Here is a 22,177-nt window from a genome sequence, read left to right on the forward strand (position 1 = left end):
TGTAAGAGTACCACAAAGTATAGCATAATTGTTTCCTTGTTAGGAAAAAAAAAAAAAAAAAAAAGAAAGAGAGAAAAATGCCTTTTCTGCCACATTATCCTAGATATCCTTGATGATCCATTAATTACTACTCATTACCTTGTGAAACTCAAATGCAGTGAAAACATCTTGCAAGTCCAGAGTCCTCCATGTGTGTTATTTTTTTACTAACTTTGTGTTTTCAAAGGTCCTTTTCTTTTCCTTCTCTTCACAGGAAACGATCTCTTTCTAGTTGCAGTGCATGAACTCGGACATGCTCTGGGCTTGGAGCACTCCAATGATCCCACTGCAATCATGGCTCCATTTTACCAATATATGGAAACTGACAACTTCAAACTACCTAATGACGATTTACAGGGCATCCAGAAGATATACGGTACGTCGTGTTCTCATCAGACAACACAAGCTTTTTGTTTTAGAATGACTTTGAGGTGCTCCTTGCCATATAACCCCTCCAAAGTGTTCCTTAGTGTGGACTTCACCAGTTGTTATGCCAGAGTCTCTGTGTGAGTAAAACATCCAAAGATTTTGAGGATGCTTTTACTCTGTTTGTCACTGTTCAAAACTTACATTCAAATCTGCACTCATCTGGAATAGTAATTTTAAATGTCTTAAAAATCCATAAAGAAAATTCATGCAAAATTATTCCAAACCATGAAAATATTAAGAAATGCAGGTATTTAACTATAATGAGATTATTTACACAGGTGTCCAAGCTCATGTAACTGCATGAATTGTTTGCTTCTCAGTTTATCAGTTATAATACAGAAAATTTCCTCCAAAATCTGAGGTCCCGTAAATACCCTTTCTTATATATCACAAATTGATCTCAAAATAGTGTTATAGTCCCTACAAAGAGTAAAGAAGGGACTACTTCTTCAAAATATGTTCATTTAGGTTTTTTATGGCCTGATATAAAATACATGTGATGCCAATAAATTCTGCATTTAATAAGGCAACTGAATTTTTTTTTTAAATTCAAAACAGTAACATAGTTGTGATTATGGGTCGAATGTAATACTAACTCCCATATTACTATCCCTTAAACTTCCAACGACAGTTTAGTTTTGGTTTTAATGACTTTGATTCTGTTGGTATATGTTAAATAGTCTTAATTTCTTTTTCTTCAAAGATTTATTTGATCTTTAGAATTGAAAAATCTGTTGTATCTCTGTGTTATGCTCTCTATCCAGTGCATATAATTTGATATTGCCTTGGTTAATATTCCTTAATTAAATCTGCACTGCATTAAATTCTGTACTTCCAGTTTTTCCTGTTTAAAGTTTGTCGCCTTTATGTTGATTATTGTGAGGGCCATTCTTTCTTTATCTTTCCTACCAGAAACGACAACTATGATCATGTAGAATTACTGTACTGCTAACTAGAAATCTGCAGACTGGTGTAATAGTAACAGGAATTTTAAAATATCATATTCACATGCACAGATATATATTTTCGTAAAGCATTAGCAGCAATTTCGGAATGATTGGCTGATCAAGTTTTGTTTGGTTGGTTTTTTTTTCCTGTGTGATTAGCTGGAAGGAAGGTTGTTTCTCATGACCTCATAAGTTGGTAGTCTAGACTTAAGGGCTAGACAAGAATATTTTGCTGAAAACTAGCTGCTAAGCTCGAACAGCTGTGGGCTATACATTAGGAGAAATGTGTTGCCCCTGGGAAGTAATATCTGACATCACCACCAAATGGCATAAAAAAACTTTGATTTGGACTTAAAAACTTTCCAACACAAGCTACTGCAAACTGATTCCTTTGCTCCCTTTAAAATAAAGATGTGATCTGAAATCATATGCCTCAATAAAAATGTCACACCTATTAAAATAATTACTTTGGTCTGCAGTATTCCTTGAAATACTCTTATTAACTGTAAATTATAAATGTCACAAGTCTTAAAATTGTGAATGAAATAAATTGCATGAAAACCATTTGGCAAGTTTAAGATTTCCGTACGTAATCCATCTTTTTTTTTATAAAGTATGTGGTTTTTCATAAAATTCTCAGAAATTCAAATGTCATTTTTGCAATTTTAGAGTTGTCTTACTATTCAAAAGTGTTTCTGAAGGTGGTCATGCAAACGGTATTTATTTTTTTAAGTCAAAGTGTATTATCTATTTAAATTATTTGGAGAGAGACCTAAATAGAGTGAGCAAAAATGAAAACATTCATCTTGTTTCCAGATGTGAAGCTATAAGTGAAGCTTCTTATCTTTTTGTCCATGAGAAATAAATGTTGCTGATATGTGTAGAGAGGGGCAGGCATTTTCAGTACAGTCATTTCCAGTCATTGAGTATGCCATTAGGGTTATGATCAGTATCTCTCTGGGATGGCCTGATGACTTGCAGGTAGAGAAACTATAAATGGCATAGTAATTTCATGAAACTCAGTAGGTTTTGAAAAATAATATATTTGAAAGAAGAAAAATGTTTTAAGATTGCTCTACAGAGTTTTAGTTTTTCACTTGAAGAAAGTATGTAAATCTTGGCAGGGGGGTGATGGGGTATGTGTGTTGTATACATGCCTAGAATTTGAGGTCCAGTTTTAGGAGCTGCTGTACATACCAAGGGACATTGGAAAAAGCTGGGATTGTCCTGTCTATAATGAATATGACGTCACTCGATCTAAAAATTTTGTCAGTAGTGAGTAGCAGGCATGCTACGCATGTGCCTGTGTGAATTGATGACTATAGATTAAAACTATATGTTGAAAATCTATTGACTGATAATGATCTTATAAGGAACAAGATCTTTTTTCATTTTTTTTGTATGAGAGAAAATGATTCTGTTATGAGAGTTCTTATTCAGTTGGTAAATAATTTGCTTTGAACTATTTCTCATCTGAAATGATGGTGGCCTAAGCATCCTTTGAAGGTTTTATTGGAATGTTGTTCCAAAAAGGAAGATTTTGGATAATGAAAACTAATTATTTTCCTTGGTTTTGGTAGTAATTCTTTATACCCTTTATAACCACTGCCTGGTTGATAACTGAACAGGCTCCCCAGGGAAGTGGTCACCGCACCAGCCTGACTGAGTTCAAGAGGCACTTGGACAGTGCTCTCAGGCACATGGTGTGGCTCTTGGGGTGTGCTGGGCAGGGCCAAGAGCTGGACTCAGTGATTCTAATGGGTCCCTTCCAACTCAGCATGTTCTGTGATTCTATGATTCAATGATTTAATAACATCAGAAAGATACGTTAGGTCACTTTTTCAATCCCCTTTCACTGTCAGGTTTGTGCAGCTTACAGCTGGTTTTGTTGTGTATGTTTTCTTTATTGGGTTTGTGTATCACATCCAGCTGCTGTATTTTTAAAGGTCCACCTGACAGGATACCACCACCAACAAGACCTCTGCCCACAGTGCCCCCACATCGTTCAGTCCCTCCAGCAGACCCACGGAAGAATGACAGGCAACCTAAACCTCCCCGGCCACCCACTGGTGACAAACCTTCCTATCCTGGAGCCAAGCCTAACATCTGTGATGGGAACTTCAACACTCTGGCTATTCTTCGCCGGGAAATGTTTGTTTTTAAGGTAGGAGGCTGTGAATTTTTCAGTGTTACATCAAATGTCTACATTTCTCTTTTTTTTTATAAAGCAAACTCTCATTCGTCATGACTCTACATTCCCAGCCTGCTCACAGTTAGAAAGTTCAAGAAAAAAATTAAAAATAAACATACACATGGCTTAAACATCTAGCAGGGACTGCTGTAATGTTCTATTTTAAGAAAATACTCGTGTCAGCAGAAACTGTAATACCTCAAAATGTAAGGGTAAATAAATACTGCATGTTATGGAAAGATAAAAAGTGTAAATCAATTCATGAATAATAGGGATGGTTTTGTTGGGAATACAGCCACATGCCAACATACTGTGTCTTCAGTACTTGTTTTTTTTTCATGGAACTATAATTTTAACTTTACGATTAGATCTGTCATTTACAAAGGAAGTTTGTCATTGTGTTGTGGTTGCATTGAAACCACAATATCTTACTAAAGGTCTTCACCACAAAATACTTACTGCAAATGTGTCATTATTTATGTTCATTCATCTTCTTGCTCTGAGCTGAAAATGTGGTGTATATACAACAAATTGAAATAAACAAACTGAACTGAAAGGCAGTCTTTTAATAGAAGCACTTTGCTGAGACTTATGGACATCAAAGGTATCTTTAGGAGGATGATCTGCAGTATAGTTTCCAGAAGGCATTGAACGTTGAAGAAAAATTACAGAATCATTATTGCTCAGTCTCTTAAACCAATTTGCTGTCAGGTAATGTTGTGCAAAAATTTCAGAAACAATCAACAAGATAATCTGTTCTATTGAATTGTGTGTCGCATTTGCTTAAGCAATGGGAAGTGTGAGATCTTTGTTTTGTAAATATGTGATAGGATCCTTTTTATCTTCAGTACTATAGGTGGAGAAGAAGGGCCTTTCATGTGACTAGATATGCCTTTTCTCTTCAGCAGTAGCGTAAGTGCAAGGGAAAGGCAATGTATTTGTCCCAAAATGTGAAGCTCCCTGTTCAATTTTCTTGTCCTTTCTGATAGGATTCATTTCTCCCTTACGTGTTTTCTTTTTGTATAATCTATTTTACCAGATAAATCTTATTAGCAATGCTACCTAGGTTTTCACTTTCTTTAGCATATCTAAAAAACATGTACAAATAGCTTTACCTTAATTCATTCAAAATTATTAGCTCCTTTCACAATCCAATGGACAGGAAATATTCTTCCCATAAACAGCTAAGGGTTTTTGCAGCCTAGGGCTGTCAGCCCATTCCATTTGAATAGATGGTATATGGTGAAACACTGGGAGGTCCTGAACCATCAGTCTTTTATGACTAAAACTCAAAGGTTGAGGAAGAACCTAATTTTCTAACTCGACATTAAACAGGATATTAAAATACCTACTTCAATCTCATGCCATCCACCTCAAGAGCAATAGAACATATTCTCATTTAGTTTAGACATAAATCAATAAACTGAGAAATTCTGTTCCACTAATACAAAATTTCCTGTCTAGGAAAGCCTGTGTTGCTGGATAAATATATTCACTATCATTAATAATCACTCTTATCTGGTCTGATTGAAAACAAATTAAGTTTTCTTCAAAAATGTTTACTGCTTACTGCCTAACCACATATTTACTATAAAGTGTGTATGCTTGCAGACTGCATTTATGTTCCAAAAATAAAATTATTTTCATGATAATTCTGATGAGGAAATATGATAAAAGTCTCTCAGAGAAAAATGACCAGTAACAGAACTCTTCCGGATTTCATGTATACAGTCTGACTCCCCAAATGAAGTCACTGCAATCATAAAGGCAATGTGCTAGGAAGGGAAGTAAGAGGTTGCCTTTGTTGAGGTTAATTTCTTTAGGGTCCTGCAGTCTCCCTTTTCTCCTCACGATACCTGGGAACATAACAAGGCATGCCTTCGGTTAGCATGCTAAGTGATGGAGTTTGCCTAAGTATAGGGATTTTGACTTTGTAGAATGAGTGTTTTGAATGCTTGACTTAGTGAGCCTTAAGTCTCTTGTTTGTACATTAATTTTCTAGTGAAGATTTTTGTCTGCTAAAGAATTTTTGTTAACTGTTTGAGATTTTTTGAGGGGGTAGCAGGGGGTGATGCATAGGGAGGACTATAAAAAGGGCAGAAAAGGAAGAGTTAGAAAAGTCAACTTTGCAGAATACTGGGGTGTGGGACAGGTTGTAAGGAAAAGCTCAGCATGTCTGAATGTAGCAGAAAAAGGGCAGGAATTAGTTCTTAGGAAGTGTAAACAGAAATAGGGATTGAACACAGGGAAATCATCCAGCAAAGGAGGAAACCAAGCTGGAAGTTCTGTGATGTGTCGCAACAAAAATAACCAAACCTCTTTTCCCTTGCTCCTTAATGATAGTGCAAGGGAATACTGGGAGGGCATGAGTGATGGGCTGGGAGCCAAGTGCAGAAAGGTGGAGAACAGGGGATTGACAGTACTGTACCAGGTGGAAACAATTAAAGAAGAATTATGACCTTCATTGGAAGAATTATTGCTGGATAGTTCCCAGATGAGTTAAATGAATACAGTTGGAGGCTAATCAAATTAAATCCTTTTCTTTATTTGTCTTTATCAGAGGTCTGTAATTATTGTGTAGTTTTTTACAGATTTTACTGCGTCCTGAATGGAATGTATGCCATGTACCAATTTCAAATGGAAAATAGCCAGTTTTTTTTCCTCATGGACAAGTCTCAAACTCAGGAGCTCAATTTGTTAAATAATCCTTGAAATTGCTTGGGAACTTAGCCACAGAGTTGAAGAATTTAAACACTTTTGAATAATTAAATTCTAATTTAAGCATAAAACTGAAGCATGAAATCTAACATGTTGAGATACACTGTGGATTTTCATAGTAGATGACAAACATTAATTTCAAGATTGTTTTCTCTTGGCTGTTGCGCTATTAGGTATACTTAAGAACATCAGAATATTAGAAACAATTTCTCTGTTCACTCAAATTAATGAGCTTTGTCTGTGGTTTTAAGACTATCTGCATTCTCAAATGGATATTTGTATATATAAAGGTAAAATTGAATATCACTAAATTCAAGGAGAAAATGCAATTTACACGTATCCATCCTTTTTATTGTTTTGCCATCCCTTTTTATTGTTTTGCCTTCACAAAGTAACAATCCTAGAAACACTTGATAAAAATTCTAGGGTCATAGAGATGAAAAAGAGGGGAACTCTTCTTGATCTAACATAAATATTAAACACAAAAGTTAAGCAACCAACTTACTAAAGATTCTCCAATTATTACAAAAAATTATAATTTTACAGATCAGATTTTTTTTTAGTAGGAATTATTGGATTTTAAAGAAAAGGTAATTCTTTTACGCCAAATATATACTCATATCAATATCACTGACATATAAATGTATTGCCCCAAGAGGATTTCTTCTAAAATGCTTTAAATTAGATGCCCTTAAAATGTCCCTGCCAGCTGTAAGGTTTGGGGACACAGTATGCTATGCAATGAAAATGTTTATTAAAATCAGTACATCGTAACTATTGGTTTCAGTTGTCACCAACTGATAAATACTGCTGCTATTTGATTCATGCTTGAATTGGTATAAGGAACTATCAAGGCAGAAGAATTTCTATGCCAAAATTCACGTGTGCCAAGTTTTTATCTTTGGATAGCTTCTTAGCTTCTGTATTTATGCTCAGTACAATTACTATTTTGATGTCACACTCATTACCAATATTTTCTTCTTCTGTTTAGTTAGAAGTCCCCTGGGACACAGAAAAATGGCTGAAAATGGTGAAAAAGAAAGGTCTTCCTTTTCTGGGAAAGTTATGCAAAGTGGTATGACAGTGTCTGCCTTTAATGAAAATCCTCTCTGCCATTGTGTGTAGCAATATGTGGTATCCAACAATACTGTCTTATTAATGTCTCCTGAGAGTACCTCCAGGGCTAGTGCATCATGAAAAGCAACCCCATTGTCTAAGGTCTGAATAAAAAATCCATTAGTGAAAAAGTTTGCAGCATATACCTCAACTTTTTTCCTGTGTCCTGTGCAATTCACACTTTGTTCCATGGCAACAAAATTACCTGTAGCTCTTCTCCATCAAACAGTGTGATTGCTGGCAATATCTTTTCCTTTGCATCCTTTTCAGTCTCACAGATTTAAAAAAATCCTTCTTTCTTGAATCTCAAAAAGTAAGCATATGTAGAATTTGTCCTTCATAAGCATCAATTTAGAGGGACAAGTTGCAGTCCTTTTTTTGTGTGACACAGGTTCTTGTCTCACAGAAGAACATTTCACAGAGGTTGCACTGGTCCTTTGTTTAGTGCTAAATCTCTAGGAACAAATGAATGGATCCTATATAATCTCTAATGGTTTTAACTCCAAAAGTTAACTCCATGGACAACAGCATTTTTTAATTACTCTTATATACGGTGGTGTTTGTTGAAATGTAATTAAGTATTAGATAAAGAATTTTGTCCAGCAGACAAATAGCATTTACAGCTCAGAGAAATGTCTTCCCAATACTGCAGCTTCAGGAAGGCCTTAACAGGCTGTAGCAATTTCTCCACAACTTGCAGAAATTTGTTTTCTGACTCTTGATCTCCTAAGAACCATTGTAAAAACATTTATGACATGCCAAACAAACCAAGGCAATTAGGCTGTAATTACTCTTTGGCATTAGTTTAGACTGTGATCACTTTCATACGTAACAGTATAGATTCCATTTAATATCCCTCTTAGAACTGTGTATTTATGTAGAGTATGCCATTAAACACAAAAGGAAAAAAATCTGTTTCTTGATATGTGGTAAACACATGAGAAACTTTTAAAGCATTATAGCATTGGTTATTTAATCTAATTACAAATCTGTGAGACAGAAGGAAAATACTACTAATAAAAGCAGAGGCAAAGAAATAGCTATAGTATGAGACTTGGTTTCACTGCATTTGAAAGCAGACTTTTCAGAGCTCTTGTGGTCTGTTTGTGTAGCTGTTTTTTGTCGTGTCATGCTGTGGGTGTCTGAGCTGTCAAATGCTGCCTGGTAAAGCTCAGCAGAGGATCCTGAGGAAGTAGACACTTTGTGATCTGAGAGGGAAAACCGCTTAACATCTTAGCTGTAAAAGACTTGGAACAGTAGTTCAGAAGTAGCTACGCCTGCAGAGAGCAGACTCCTTTTACCTTATTTTTTGTATCATGTTAGGAAGAACACCTTGATGGAGTTTGCCAATTTTGAACTAATCAGGGAAGGAGATCTGCTTTAATTCAGGTAATGCAGTTTATGTATTGAAAATTAAGAGCAAAGCAGCAAAAACTCAGTGGAGATTTAAATGTATTATAAAATACCAAGCTAACTGGAAATGTACAGCATGGTTGTTTTATGAAACAAAACCAAATTTTAGGATGTCATAAGGATACATGCAGGGACATGCTGGGATGCTAAAAAGTCATAGCTTGTCTGTTTTTGATAATTGAATACTTTCACTCACAGATGTAAAAATATTCTCCAAATGTTACCTCAGCCTTTCAATCTGCTTCAAAGCTAGGAAAGGTTTCTAGCTAACACATTTCACAGGCTTAAAATGGGAAGTACAATCTGTTCCTTACAGTGTGGAAAGTGGGTAGTATATTCCATCCAGCTGCAGAGCAATTTAGACAAGAATGTAATCACCTGGGTGATAATTATACCAGAATAGTTCTGTTTAAAATCTTTCTACCATCTCTCTTTTTAAAAAGTTGTCTTGAACTTTTTTACACAATTTGAAAGATGGCAGCCTTGTCATAGGAATACTTATTGTCTAGCACCTACATGCATATCTGTATATACAAATGTAAATTTTATGTATAGAAAGTTCTAAAAAACCCTAACTCTATTTTTAGGGCTTTATTTACGAAAGTATCAATAGAATTGATATACATCTTATTGAAACTTACAAGCAACTTGAACTGATTAATAGTCTGTACTATCTGCCTAGTAAAATTCCCATTAGTCATGTAGTAGCCCATTAAGAAGTATAACCTTACCAGGATGTATGACTCAGTATCTTCCACAGGGCTTTTGATTTGTCAGGAGAGGGAGTACCGTTTTTTTCCAAAAGGCTATGTTTTCACTGGCAAACAGTGTGGTGTAAAAGGATTTAATCAGTAGTAAAGCAGCTGGTACTGAGTTCCTCTCATGTCCATCATATGTGCTTTGCTTTTAATTAGATACAGTTTGTCCTCTGAGGCCAAACAGTTGCACAATCCATGTGGATCAGATTTTTCAGAAGGGTAGCTATGTCTTAGACATTGGTGTCTTTGACTGTGGACCCCATGAGAGTGCACTACACCAGTGTTTCATCTAATGGTGGGTGTTACCATCTTGCTAATATGTAATTGCTCACACCATCTTGACCCAAATAAACTCTCACATGTAAAATATATTATTATTTCTTCTCATACAACTTTTTACATGACACAATTGTACCTGTTGGTTGACTCCCTCCATACTACACACTGCAATACAGTTGAGGAAGATGAGGTAGATGTAACAGCTGTGCTGAAACATTGCCTTGAACTTGAAAGCTAATATTTTGAATTTTATTTTCCTTGAGAGAAAAGCAAGACAGATGATTTGTTTAATTTCAATTTAAACATGAGGAAAAATAATTGTCTCTTCTGTGACTTTTTGTAGCAACAGAAATATGAGCACTAAAAAGTCATAGCCTCCCAAAATGTTTCTGTCACTTATTTTCCCCACTTAATTTCAAAGGAAGTTTCAAGTATTTCTACATACTCCCCTAAAACCCCTAGAGGTCCTTTCCAACCTCAGCCATTCTGTGATTCCGTGAATGTGCTGAAATTTGACTGTTTCATCCACTCATTTCCCAGTAGCATTTGCTCCATCTCCTTTGGAATATGACCATCAGAGGCAATAGGTAGTGAGATTTGGTCAGGAGCCTGTTGTGTCACTTCTTTATTCCAGCTCAGAAAAGCAGACCAGGCAGAGGAGGATGGTGTGTGTGGAACCTGCTCACAAACATTAACAAGAAGTGCAGGGGAGGGAATGTCCACCCTTTCTGTCTGTGTGAGACAGATGCTCTGATGCCTCCTTCCCTTGGGTCAGCTTTCAGAGGAAATCATCCTGCTTCCTAGGGTCAGGCTCTGAGCTAAAATACTTTATTCAAAGGCTGACTTGGTCCTGTCTCTTTGAAACTCTCACCATCTCATGATGAGCCATTAATACCCACAAGGTGCACTCCCTAACCCAGAGAGTCTTCACAGATAAAAAGGAGCACTTCAGACTCTTCAAGGGTTTTCAAAGAGTTGGACGGTCTGAGTTTAACAGGAATACTGGAGTGAATTGTGTGAATTATTATACAAATGTGGTAGCAGGCTTTGGGATAATGTTTAAAAATTGTGGGCAGTTAAATGTGAATCTAAACAAATTCTGATTTCTGATTTAGTTTTAAGCTAATAAATACGGAAAATGTGATACTAAATATTTGCAAAACATTGGCCACAATTCAAAAAATTAGTGATTTTTTAGAAGCAATTTTTAAAATAGAGTGGAACTGGGAGAATCTGAAACTCTCTGGTAGTGCTTTATGCAAAAGGCTAGAGTGGGTCAAACTTTTATGTATTCTTAGGAAAATACTTGTAAGTTGAATAAAAAAATAGAATTGCTACTTTTTCTCACTCCAAAAAAATAATCCTCCAACAAATGATAGTGTGCTTATATTGTGCTATTTGTGCATTTAGAAATGCTATTTTTATTAGTTGTTGAAAATAATGGTTCCTTTTTTCCTGCTCATATGACAAGAGTTTGCTCTAAAATCTACTTGATCATTAAAAATTCTGTTTTCAATCACAAGTTTTACATGCTACCAAATGTAAGGAATATTGGACAATTATGGTTCTGCATAAAACTATTAAATAAGAGAAAGACATTAAAAATACAGATGAACAAATGCATGTGAAAAGAATAAACTGGTAAATTTATTTCTTGTGCATAAGTCAACAATAGACACAGAATCAGTGGGGAAAATAAATGCCCTCAATGGACATTCACACTTGAGAAAGAACTAATGATGTCAAATAAAGTGGAAAGATGTAATCCTGGCGATTTTCCTGCTCATATTACAATATTTGTTTCCTAAATTCGGAGAATCCTATGACCCTATTATCTTTTTACTTGTTATTTTAATACAGTAAACATGAATAATGAAAAGTTTTACCTGAATTCTAGTGTGTAAAAGGTATTTAGTTTTGTAGAAGTTGCCTTTTTTCAGAGGCTTAGTGTTTAGGTGTACTGATTAAAAGTATTTCATTGGCAAGAGAATAGAAAAAAACATTATTGACAGAAAATAATTGCATAAACTCAGAGCAAGGAATAATCTAAAATTACATGGAGGCATATCTTCAATTTTGTGCCACCAACAAGTGTTATCTTGTAATATTAACAGTACATTTTAACTGAGGCTACATCCTAATGGAACCAAAGGGAGTAATTGCAGAAACACTTCAAGCACAAGGCTTAATTAAAATTTCTTGTTGTATAAAATTGTGGCCTTTCAACTAATTTAGGTAAATGTTTTGGAAAACAATTTGAATGGCTTGTAATTTAAGCTTTTTCAAGCAGCAGTATTATTTGCTTATACTTTCTTAATCTTCTTTTACATCCAAAGCTTTCTATTCTACCGGTATTTGTATATTTATAAATTTCTTTGATTCTTTTTTTTGTCCCTTTCAAGGGGTTGAAGGTCCACAAAGTTTATAAAAGTTTGGCAGGGTTTTAAATGCAGATAAATTAATCTCATTTGTTCCTCTGAATTAGCCATTTCTTACGCAAAATGCTGCACTACTACACAATTGAAATCTTAAATAATGTAAAACACAGGTATGTTTATTTTTTCAACAACTTAGTGAAACACTATTCACACTCTTGGCAATCTATTGAAAAATATAAAAAAAATATAGCATATAATTACTTAAATGCTGCATTTCCTTCATTTTTATAAGCTATAGCTTGAATATTTTCAAACGTTGCTTTCCTTGCCTATTGATCAAAAACTTGGCCCACTTGAAAGTAATGATAAAAAACTCCAGTGACTATAACACACTGATGATTTCACTTGGTTTTATTTACCTTTGGTGTAATGAGGGACTGTCTATTTTGAGTAGTACATATTAGGGAAAATCATAAAAGAAACAGCAGATAAGCTTGTAATACCAAGTGTATGAAATAAAAAACTGTTTTTCTATACAAAATCAAATTTGATGATGCTGCATTTCCAGTCAATAAATCAAAATTTTGCAGCGACCACTTTAATTCACGATTTGACGTATCTGTCTAATGAAAATATCTTTACCAAGGAGAATAGGCTGTATTAGGTCAAAGCTTATACTTAATAATGGCAGAGTTCAAACCTCTCCCATTCTCTATAAGGTTGTACCAGCATTTCTCCTCAGTCTTATCACATTGTAGCCTTTGATTTTGTGTTGGAGTGATGTCTGGCCAGCCCTTTATAATAGCCACAATCGTTTGCTGCTTTAAATTATACATTCCCAGCTTATCTGTAATCAGATGTGGTTTATGGCATTACATATTCACTATTAAAAATTCCTTCACTTTCTACAAGATCTAATGCCTGTATCTGAGTGACAGAGGCAGTGAGCAAAGACAATCGAATATCTATAATTTTCATATTTGTGTTGTCATGACAGATGTTATTGTTGGCTGTGGTTTTCTGTATGTTTCACTCTTAATGGCCTGTTTTGCTCATTGGCCATTGCTGTCAACCTCAAAGCTGAGACACTCTAGAAATTGTCACTGTTCACCCACTGATTAGTGTGGGATCTTCTACAGTCATTTTTCTACCAGGGAGAACATTTACTTAGCCTTGCCCCATACCTTTTGGAGTTAGATTGGGTACCCAGATTTTTTTTTTCTTTTTTGTTGTCAGCACAATATCAGAGAACACAAACATTAAAATGAGAACAAAAAGCATATATTAGCCTCTTATCTTGCAGTGGCTTGAATAACCCTCATTCACTCACCTACAGGATATGAAGCACATTTCTCAAAGGGGAGAAAGGACTTTAGCACAGGAGCTACCAGGGCTCATTGACAGAACTGTAAACTGGATTGGAAGGGGAAAAGGGACAAAACCAGTGATAAGCAATTGCAGTGATAAGTAGTGAGATGGCATGCCAAAACTTGACAAACTGAGTGCTAGTGAGGATCCTTGGGGCTGAAGCTGCCCAGAAATATGGGGGACAATAAAAAGAGGCTATAGTAAATGGGGTTACCTCAGGCTGGTGGCCAGTCACTAGTGGGGTTCACATGACTACATCTTAAGACCAGTTCTCTTCTACACTTTCACAAACAACTTGGATACAGAACTTGAAGGGATGCTAAGTAAGTTTGCCAATGACATGGTATTGGGAGGAGCTGATTACTCCATTGAGGACTGAGAAGCCCTGCAGATACGTCAACAAATTAGAAGGTTGGGCAATCACCAACTATATGAAGTTCAGCAAGGGAAAGGGCTGGATTCTGCACCTGGGACAGGGCAAACCAGGATGTACAGACAGATTTGGGAACAAGATATTGGAGAGACCACCATGGAAAGAGTCTTAGGGGTCCTGATTGATAGAAAGCTGAATCTGAGCCAGCAGTGCCCTGACAGCCAGAAGGGCCACCCCTTTCCTGTGGTGCACCAGGCACAGCATCACCAGCTGGGCAAGGGAAGGGATTGTCCGGCTCTGCTCTGCACTGGGGCACCTTCAGTGTCTACTTCATATAGGCATGCATATGGAAACATTTCAGTGGTATGAGTCTGAAATGAGTAGTGTAGGTCCTCTTCCATTTCCCCTTCAAACAGTGTATTAAAGAGTGAGATATCATCTTGAGAGCCTCATCCTGGTTAGAACAGCTTCAGGATCTTGTTTTATGTATAAATTGTCCTAAACTATTGTAATCAGGAGGAAATATTTTAATTACTCCCTCTTGCTTCCACCTGTGGTTCTGACATGACTCATCAATGCATTCCAAATTCTTCTGGTTTCCTCAGAGATTTCACGCAATGTGCAGTGTGGAGAAGGCAGAGAGACAGGATAAGTGGTAGCATGAGCACATACTGCATCTGTACGTAGGATCAAATTGAATTGCATATATGTGCAAAAACATGAAATTTAGTTTCATGAATTATGAAGATTCAAGGGAGGGACATGATTATTTTAGGTCTTCAGAGACATAATAAATGTCAATATAAGGGTTAGTGACACAGCTGATTTAACGTATTGTATTTTTACTGCATGTTTCATTTATTCATTAAATATTTTGGTTTTTTTCCCCTTACTTCCTTGTAAATGTTTTCCTATTATTAGTTGTAGAATCCCAGAATCAGAATGGTTTGGGTTGGAAGGAACCTTCAAAGACCATCTATTCCAACTTCCCTGCCATGGGCTGGGACAATCATTTGCATATGGAAATAAACATATCTGCATATGAATATGAATGTATGGATGTGACAGAAATATGAAAATACATATTTCTGATATATTGATATAGTGATAAATAATAATAACAATTCTTTCTAGTAAAAAGGTCTCTGCTTAAAGGAAATAAAATCTTTCATTACATCCAGAAAAAAATTATAAGAGTACTAATTTCTGTGGTCCTACAATATCAATGATAGATTTCTGATGGTTGGTTTTTGATAATCCTGGTAGTGATAGTTTGTCACTGCCTCATCTTCAAAATCTTTTGGCCAACAAGAGTGAATGATAATGACTTCTATTTTATTTCCATGTGGAAACAGACTTAGAAGCTTCCTTTAGCTGAAAACTATGCTAAGTGATCTCATAGATATGCCATAGATCACAAGTCCCAATCTTATTCATGTAGGTGCATGTTATTTTTCTACCTTTTTCTTTCTATTTTTCTCTATTCTATTTGAAATTTTCTAATCTTCATCCTTTGCCAGGAATATCTGTCTGGATTAATGAAACTAGAAATAAGTATTTATGGTTTTGGCTTATTCATAATTTCTCCATTTGAATTTTGTCAGTGTTTTTGCTGCCCGCCTCTGGAAATTTTTGGTGAAAAAGGTCATACCCTCTCTTGTACTATCTGTAACTTTTGTTATCAGGGCCTGCATTCCCTGCTCATTTAATACCCCATATATTTTGTGGGTAAAAATTAAGAAAGGTAGTTGAATTTGCTCTAATGTGACCTTTTTGTTTATCAGAGAGTGCTTGAGTCATTACAGAGAGCCTGATGACTCAGACATATTTGTTATAGTTTTTAAAATAATCTACTCACCTTTAGCAGACAGTGAAACATCATATTGTAAGTGGTGGAGTAATAAGGGTAGACAAGTAGAAAAAACCCCCCAAATGATTCTGATTTCATCGCAGGGGTTGATCAGTGTCATTTCAAGAAAGATAAGTCTGTCCTCAACCATTTTTATGTGAAGTTACAGAAGAAATGTATGCACACAAACCCCACTATTCTTTATTCTCTTTTCATGGACCAGGATGGATAGCAAAAACAAACTATGAACAACTCTGGAAAAAAATCCTTAAATTTTCTATAGGACCCTGGTTGGTACACTTGGTCTTCTCCAGGAAGGAAATTTCTATTTCTGTGCTATTGTTGGTAAGGCAGTATAGTTTTGTGATAGGAAATACTGTGCAGCTGGGAAAAAAATCTTGAAAATACTGTTATGCTCATATTCTCTCTATTCCTAGAAAATTTCACATTTTGAAATCTTTTTGACAGTGTCATTAAAGAGAAAAAGGTAGTCCACAGTTATTGATTTTTTTTAAATGAAATGCTAAAAGAGGTTGCAAAAGGATAAAAGAAAAGCGAAGAGTATGACATATCATATCAAAGATTATTTGGGTGATGGAGAGAGATGTGCAATTAGTGTTACTGAGCTTTCAGATAGATTAGTGGCTCATATGTTTGCCAGATTTAAGCTATCAAAGTGTCATAGAAAATAATGGGTTATCTAGTTTCCCCAAAGAGTGCATCAAAAATAGAATGTGTTATTGGAAGAGAAATATCAATAAGTAGGTGTTGGTCAATGCAAAAAGAGATTTGACTCATTCAAATGATGTTCATCATGTGTCCCATGATATTTCAAAGAACCACGATCATGTGTTGGCATGACCTATATAAATGCAGGCCTCTGAGAAGCCAATCTACATTCCAAATTGGTGTTTTCCAGTGTTATTTCTAAAGAGAAAAGAATAGCTGCTACAAAGCACATGTCTTCACCTCATATCATAATGCAAGTACAAATTAAAACTTTTTCACCCCTTTTCATTGTTTATTCCCTTCTATATACCTCCCTGATTTTAAAGATGATGTATCAAAAATCCCTTGTTTGTATCATATGACATAGACAGATGCATGAATTCATGAAGTTGTGATTTTTTTTTTTACATTTGACTCATCTTTGTTAAAATATTTACAGATTAAATATAGAATACTTCAACAGAACCCTTTTTTTTTCTTCAGCACCAGGAGAAAGTTTTTCAATTCTAAACAGGAAAATTGGTATTTTTTTTTAGTAATAAAAAATGCTCAAATTTCTTATCTTTCCATGGTGCAGAACACACCACTGCTCCATGAATTCATGGAACTCATGGCTTTTATGTTAAATCCCTGTGGGGAAGGGCAACAGAACTGGGTTCAAGAAAATTTACAGATGGTTCTGTAGTCTCAAAGTGCAATCACTACTGAGGAAATAAACACTTAACTGCTCTGTAAAGGCCTAATATTCATTGTGTGGATTAAAGCTTTTGTGCAGTACTTCATGGGCTTGTGCTGATACCTACAGACCATTAGGGACAATTTGAACATTCCAGAGATTCCTGGCTGCAAGCCTAGATTTGATGTCATTACAGGTCTTTATTTTGCTTCTTTTATGTCTGTCTATTTGTTTCTTCATAGTGGATCATAACCATGTGGCAATGGGAACATTTTATAGTGTCTCAGTCAGTTTAGTTATCTGGGCAAAATTAGAATTAATTAAAATGCTCAATTCAGTTAGGAATACAGAAGCCCATCCAAATGGAGATTGTTTGGGGGTTTTTTGTTTTTGTTTTTTGGGTTTTTAAAATTTGTTTGGTTGGGGTTTTTTGTTGTTGTTATTTTTTTTCTTTTGCTATTAAAAAAAAAAAAATGTGGAACAGATCAGAAGAATCTATATCATCTCCAGCTGCATCATAGTGCAAGGTCTATTACTGTCATACTTTTAATCTGAACAGATACAGTGGACAAGTTGTCATGCGGAAGATTTTCCAGGAGGAGCCAAGTTCTCCTTGAAAATATATGATGGAGATATAGTACACGGTAACCACCCATAGAAGGCCCAAATCAACCCATGGTGTTGTTTGAGGTCTCTAAATTTGCTGAGTTTCATGTACAATGTGAGATCTAGTGTTACCCAGCCACTGGAGTTAGTCTAAAACTCCATGGCATGTTTTGTATGGATTCTGCAGAACAGATTTTCCTTGAGCTGAAAGTGTTTTACAAATACTTACAGCTTTTGATTGAAAGATTAATGTATACAAAGGAAAGAAATGCTAAAATACCATTGGTACTGTCTGCACAGGAAAAATAGAGAGGACATATGGATATGCATCAAAAAATTGATAGAAAGTTCACATACAATTTCATAGTGAAGAAGTTATTAAAAATATTTTAATAAGACTGAAAGAATTAAAATAAAGGGTATAATCAAAGAATAATTTACTAATGAAAACAGCTGTAAAAAATTGAGGATACAGTATTAAAAAATTAAAGATTAAACAAACATACATCAAAGTATTCTTAAATTATTTATTTCCATAGAACACCAAATACTAAAAGCAGTTTTAAGATATGTTTATTTTAGAATTAATTCTTTTTCTATATGCAGTAATATAAATTTGTTAATTTGAAATTTAGAGAATATATTTTTTTAATAAACAATTTTCATCTGCACTAGAAATTGGACTGGGCAACAGCAATCATATGACCTTTGTAACATAGATGAAAGTAAGTTAAATAGTTACTGAAGTTATTTTCTGCACTGAGATGGACAGTGACAGGAAAGGGCCAGGATTTCAATTAAGATGTTTTCCAAACAAGAACTACAGCCATGGCTGTGGATGCCTCTGCAAGTAGGCTACGTTCATTACCTTCATTGAAAAAGATACTTTCTCAGTTAGTTCACTCTGGATTATACCAAGACTGTTTATCAAAAAAAAGATAAATATTGGCCTTAGAGCATTTTTTTTTTAAGCCTAGGGTCTATTTTTAAGAAATGCTTTTCTTTTTATGTCTTATACATTCAATATTCAAGGAATTGCACAAAATGTTTGGATACACTAATAGTCAACCAAGTAGATGTCCAAAATAATTTCTGCACAGCAAATAACCAAATTGCATGTGGTACTTGGCTGAATATTTTGCTATATATTGTTTAGGAAGATGTAATGTAAGTTCACAATATTGTGTAATTTTTACATATTTGCCTTGCAATACACATGATAATTAGGAAAAATACAACATACGAAAACCAAAATAAACTTCCCTAATACATTAGTGGCATGTTTTGGTAGGCACCGTGGGATTCACTCAAAGGTTGGACTTAGATGATCTTAGAGATATTTTCCAACCTTAATATTCCTATGATTCTATGGCTCTAAGAAAATTAATAGTTTTACCTTCTTTTTATGTTTATGACATTAGACAAAATAACTCCACTTTAATAAGCAATGAATGTTGTCTTCCAAGTAAAAAAAATATAGCACAAAGGAGGGATTTGCAGGATCTAGTTTAAAAATGAATGGGTGATCCTCAAAGTGTGAACAATACCAGAATTCTTGTGTTGCTTGTCGTCAAATGTTCAGTATTTATATATTGGGAATAAAATGAAAAATTTCTCAAATCTGCTACTGATCATGAAATGGTTTTGAATATGAAAATTCCTCTGAATGGGGAGCAATGCTTTTGCCCGTTCTTACATGAATTGCCACAGAGGCAGGAGATTGCCTGAGGAGCTCAGGCATTCCCTGCAGTATTCCAGCACAGGTCAGCCCTAATGCTCCCTCTGCCAGTGCTTGGGCACTGACACCCTGAAAAAATGACCAAAGCACACATTAGAGTAAGAGTAAAACAAGGAAAATTAGAGAGAAAGAAATAAATGAAAAGAAAAAATGAAGGAGGATAGAAGTGGAAATACTTGACTGCAACTTATTGAAATCACTACAAAAATTCAGGTTTCAGAGGGACTGCCAGTGTTTCGGCTAATCTACCATATTTTAGAATTTGGTGTTAAGGGTAAAGGAGGTAATTTTGCTCCAGCTTTGGTCACAGATGCTCTTGCTACATCCTGTTGTTCTGGTGATGCATAAATCAGATTTCTGATAAGCAAGACTGCACATTGCAATTTCATGGTATATGTGGTCCATGAAGGAGATCTGCACAGCTTTGCAGGTTTCTCCTGCGAAGAGAGTCAGAGTGCATATGAAATGCCATAACCCTTTGAGTTCTTTCTGAAAAATAAATGGATTATGTTCATATTTTCCCCAATCTTGGAAGTCTAATTTCTGGTTGCTAAATTTTTTTTCCACTTGCTTTTTTTCTTTTTTTTAATATATCTCAAATGAGTGAAAGAGACTATTCAGTCAATAGTTAGGACTCAGAATAAGATACCAAGAAGACAGGTTTTAACATAAGGCCATTTTGGACCCTGAATAAATTACTTGACGTCACTTTATTGTGTCAGTAATACAGAAGGGAAGATAAGAGCATATACTAGGAAAAAATGCTTAGCATACTCCTTAGCAAAGATTTCCTACATAAAATCACTACATAATATTTTCTTTTGAAAATGCATGTACACCAGTGAACCTCAGCTCAGCTGAAGACAGATACTTTAAACCAATCTCAGTTTAGCACTTCCCATATTCAACAGTGGGAAACATTTGCCAGTTTTCCACTTGCTCCTATGCCGAGTCACAATAGTTAATAGTTTTGTTCGTGGTGTTAGTTAGCTGTAACATGTTGGTAAGGAAAATAATTAAGTTCATAACAGACAATGGTTTTAATTTGTCTACAGGAGTTCTCCAGTGTCTGATTAGGGACCAACAGTAAATAGTTGGTATTTGTATAATTGTTCTTAATAATTGGCATGAAATAATTCCTTACTTGAGAAAGTAAGGAAGAAACAGAACATGTATTTGGTGATGTCTTTGCATATCTTTGTTTTGAATCCAATGATTTGGTCTCATTCCCAGTGAGGATATCAGCAGAAGGTTCAGGATCTCAACATAGGAAGTGCTGAGATTTTTCTGAGTGGTTTTTAGTGCTCTGACTTCTCACTGTGGCTCTCAGACAACCTTTATGCCCTGTTCTAACTGGGTAAACATGCTGTTGTCCCAAACACATTAGCAAAGATTAAATGTTTCTATAAGTTCAAATAAGTGATGCATCATACATCCATCTGTTAATGAACAGATAAAGTCCTTTGTAATTTTAAAGGAGCTTTGTTTGTTCTTAATGTGAACCAGCTTCATAATGAGCTGAGCTGTGTGTGTATAAATAGTCCATTTAGTTAATTGTTTCCTAAAATGAGATAGATTGGTAGCATCTATTTAATGTCTGATTCTGGTCTCAATAGAGCCAATTGTTTTCTACTATGGGATTAAGTATGAACGGAAGTAAGCCTAGTCTATTAATTTCATTGCAAATTCTATATTGAGGAAGAAAAAAGCAAAACAGAAAAGAAAAATAAATTCAGAATCCTTCTCATAGGTGAATTGTGTTGATAATTTTTCTGCCCTTAAATCCCCTGAACTGTATCTTGTATTTTCTGCTCCATTAAAATTATTTCCCAGAAATTTGCTCAAAATTTTTTGGTTTATTTTGGGGGTTTTTTCCCCCCTAATTTGTGCAGTAATTTCCTTTGCCTTAAGTGCTATAGATTCCAAAGTCAGAATGTTGAAAAGGGATATTACTAAATAAATAGTGGAATTCCCCAAATAAGTAGGCACAAAGTCTTTAATTCCACATGCCACAGGGCTGTTATTGCCAACATTGAGATTCCCTGATGAAATTCACGACATGATGTGGAAAAATGCCTTTTGAGATTAGATCAAGACTTTTAAAAGGATATTCCAAATTTATTTTGGTTTAGATAAAATAACTATACCTTTCATTTCCCAAATTCAGTTTCTTAATATCCCATAAAGATGTATAGTAGGTGAACTTTTTTGTCTCCTTGACCACAGTCTTGAAATGTAGTTTCTGCAGGCTTTGTCCTTTGGCCAGCTTCTCTGTATATAACCGCAGCTCTACCTTTTCTCAAAGACAAGAGGTTAAAGTTGTAAAATATCTTAGTATAGTATTTGCCACTGGCTTATTTTCTTTTTTTTCCCCGCAATACTTAGATGAAAAAAAGTAGAAGGCTGCTCATTTGTCTGAGTGTGTCAGTCTGTTGCTGCAGTTTTGCCTAACTCCTGGGTATGTTTAATCTTCCATTGACAGAGACTTGCTTTTTCACATGATCAGAGTATGCTTGTGGAAGAATGCAAGATCCAATGTGATACTTTGATGTATTTTGCCAATAATATTA

General features: G+C 35.2%; 1 protein-coding gene across 1 annotated transcript in view; it reads left to right on the plus strand.

Annotated features, from left to right (window-relative positions):
- Positions 1-22,177, plus strand: part of MMP16 (matrix metallopeptidase 16) — a 166,728-nt gene that overhangs the window by 119,448 nt on the left and 25,103 nt on the right. The window contains exons 5-6 of the mRNA XM_041464440.1: positions 254-415; positions 3,362-3,579. Of these exons, the coding sequence (XP_041320374.1) occupies positions 254-415; positions 3,362-3,579 (380 nt within the window). The remainder of the gene's footprint in view (positions 1-253; positions 416-3,361; positions 3,580-22,177) is intronic.

Source organism: Pyrgilauda ruficollis, unplaced genomic scaffold (assembly GCF_017590135.1).
Source record: "Pyrgilauda ruficollis isolate IOZ18807 unplaced genomic scaffold, ASM1759013v1 scaffold18, whole genome shotgun sequence".
In the NCBI taxonomy this organism is placed as follows: domain Eukaryota; kingdom Metazoa; phylum Chordata; class Aves; order Passeriformes; family Passeridae; genus Pyrgilauda; species Pyrgilauda ruficollis.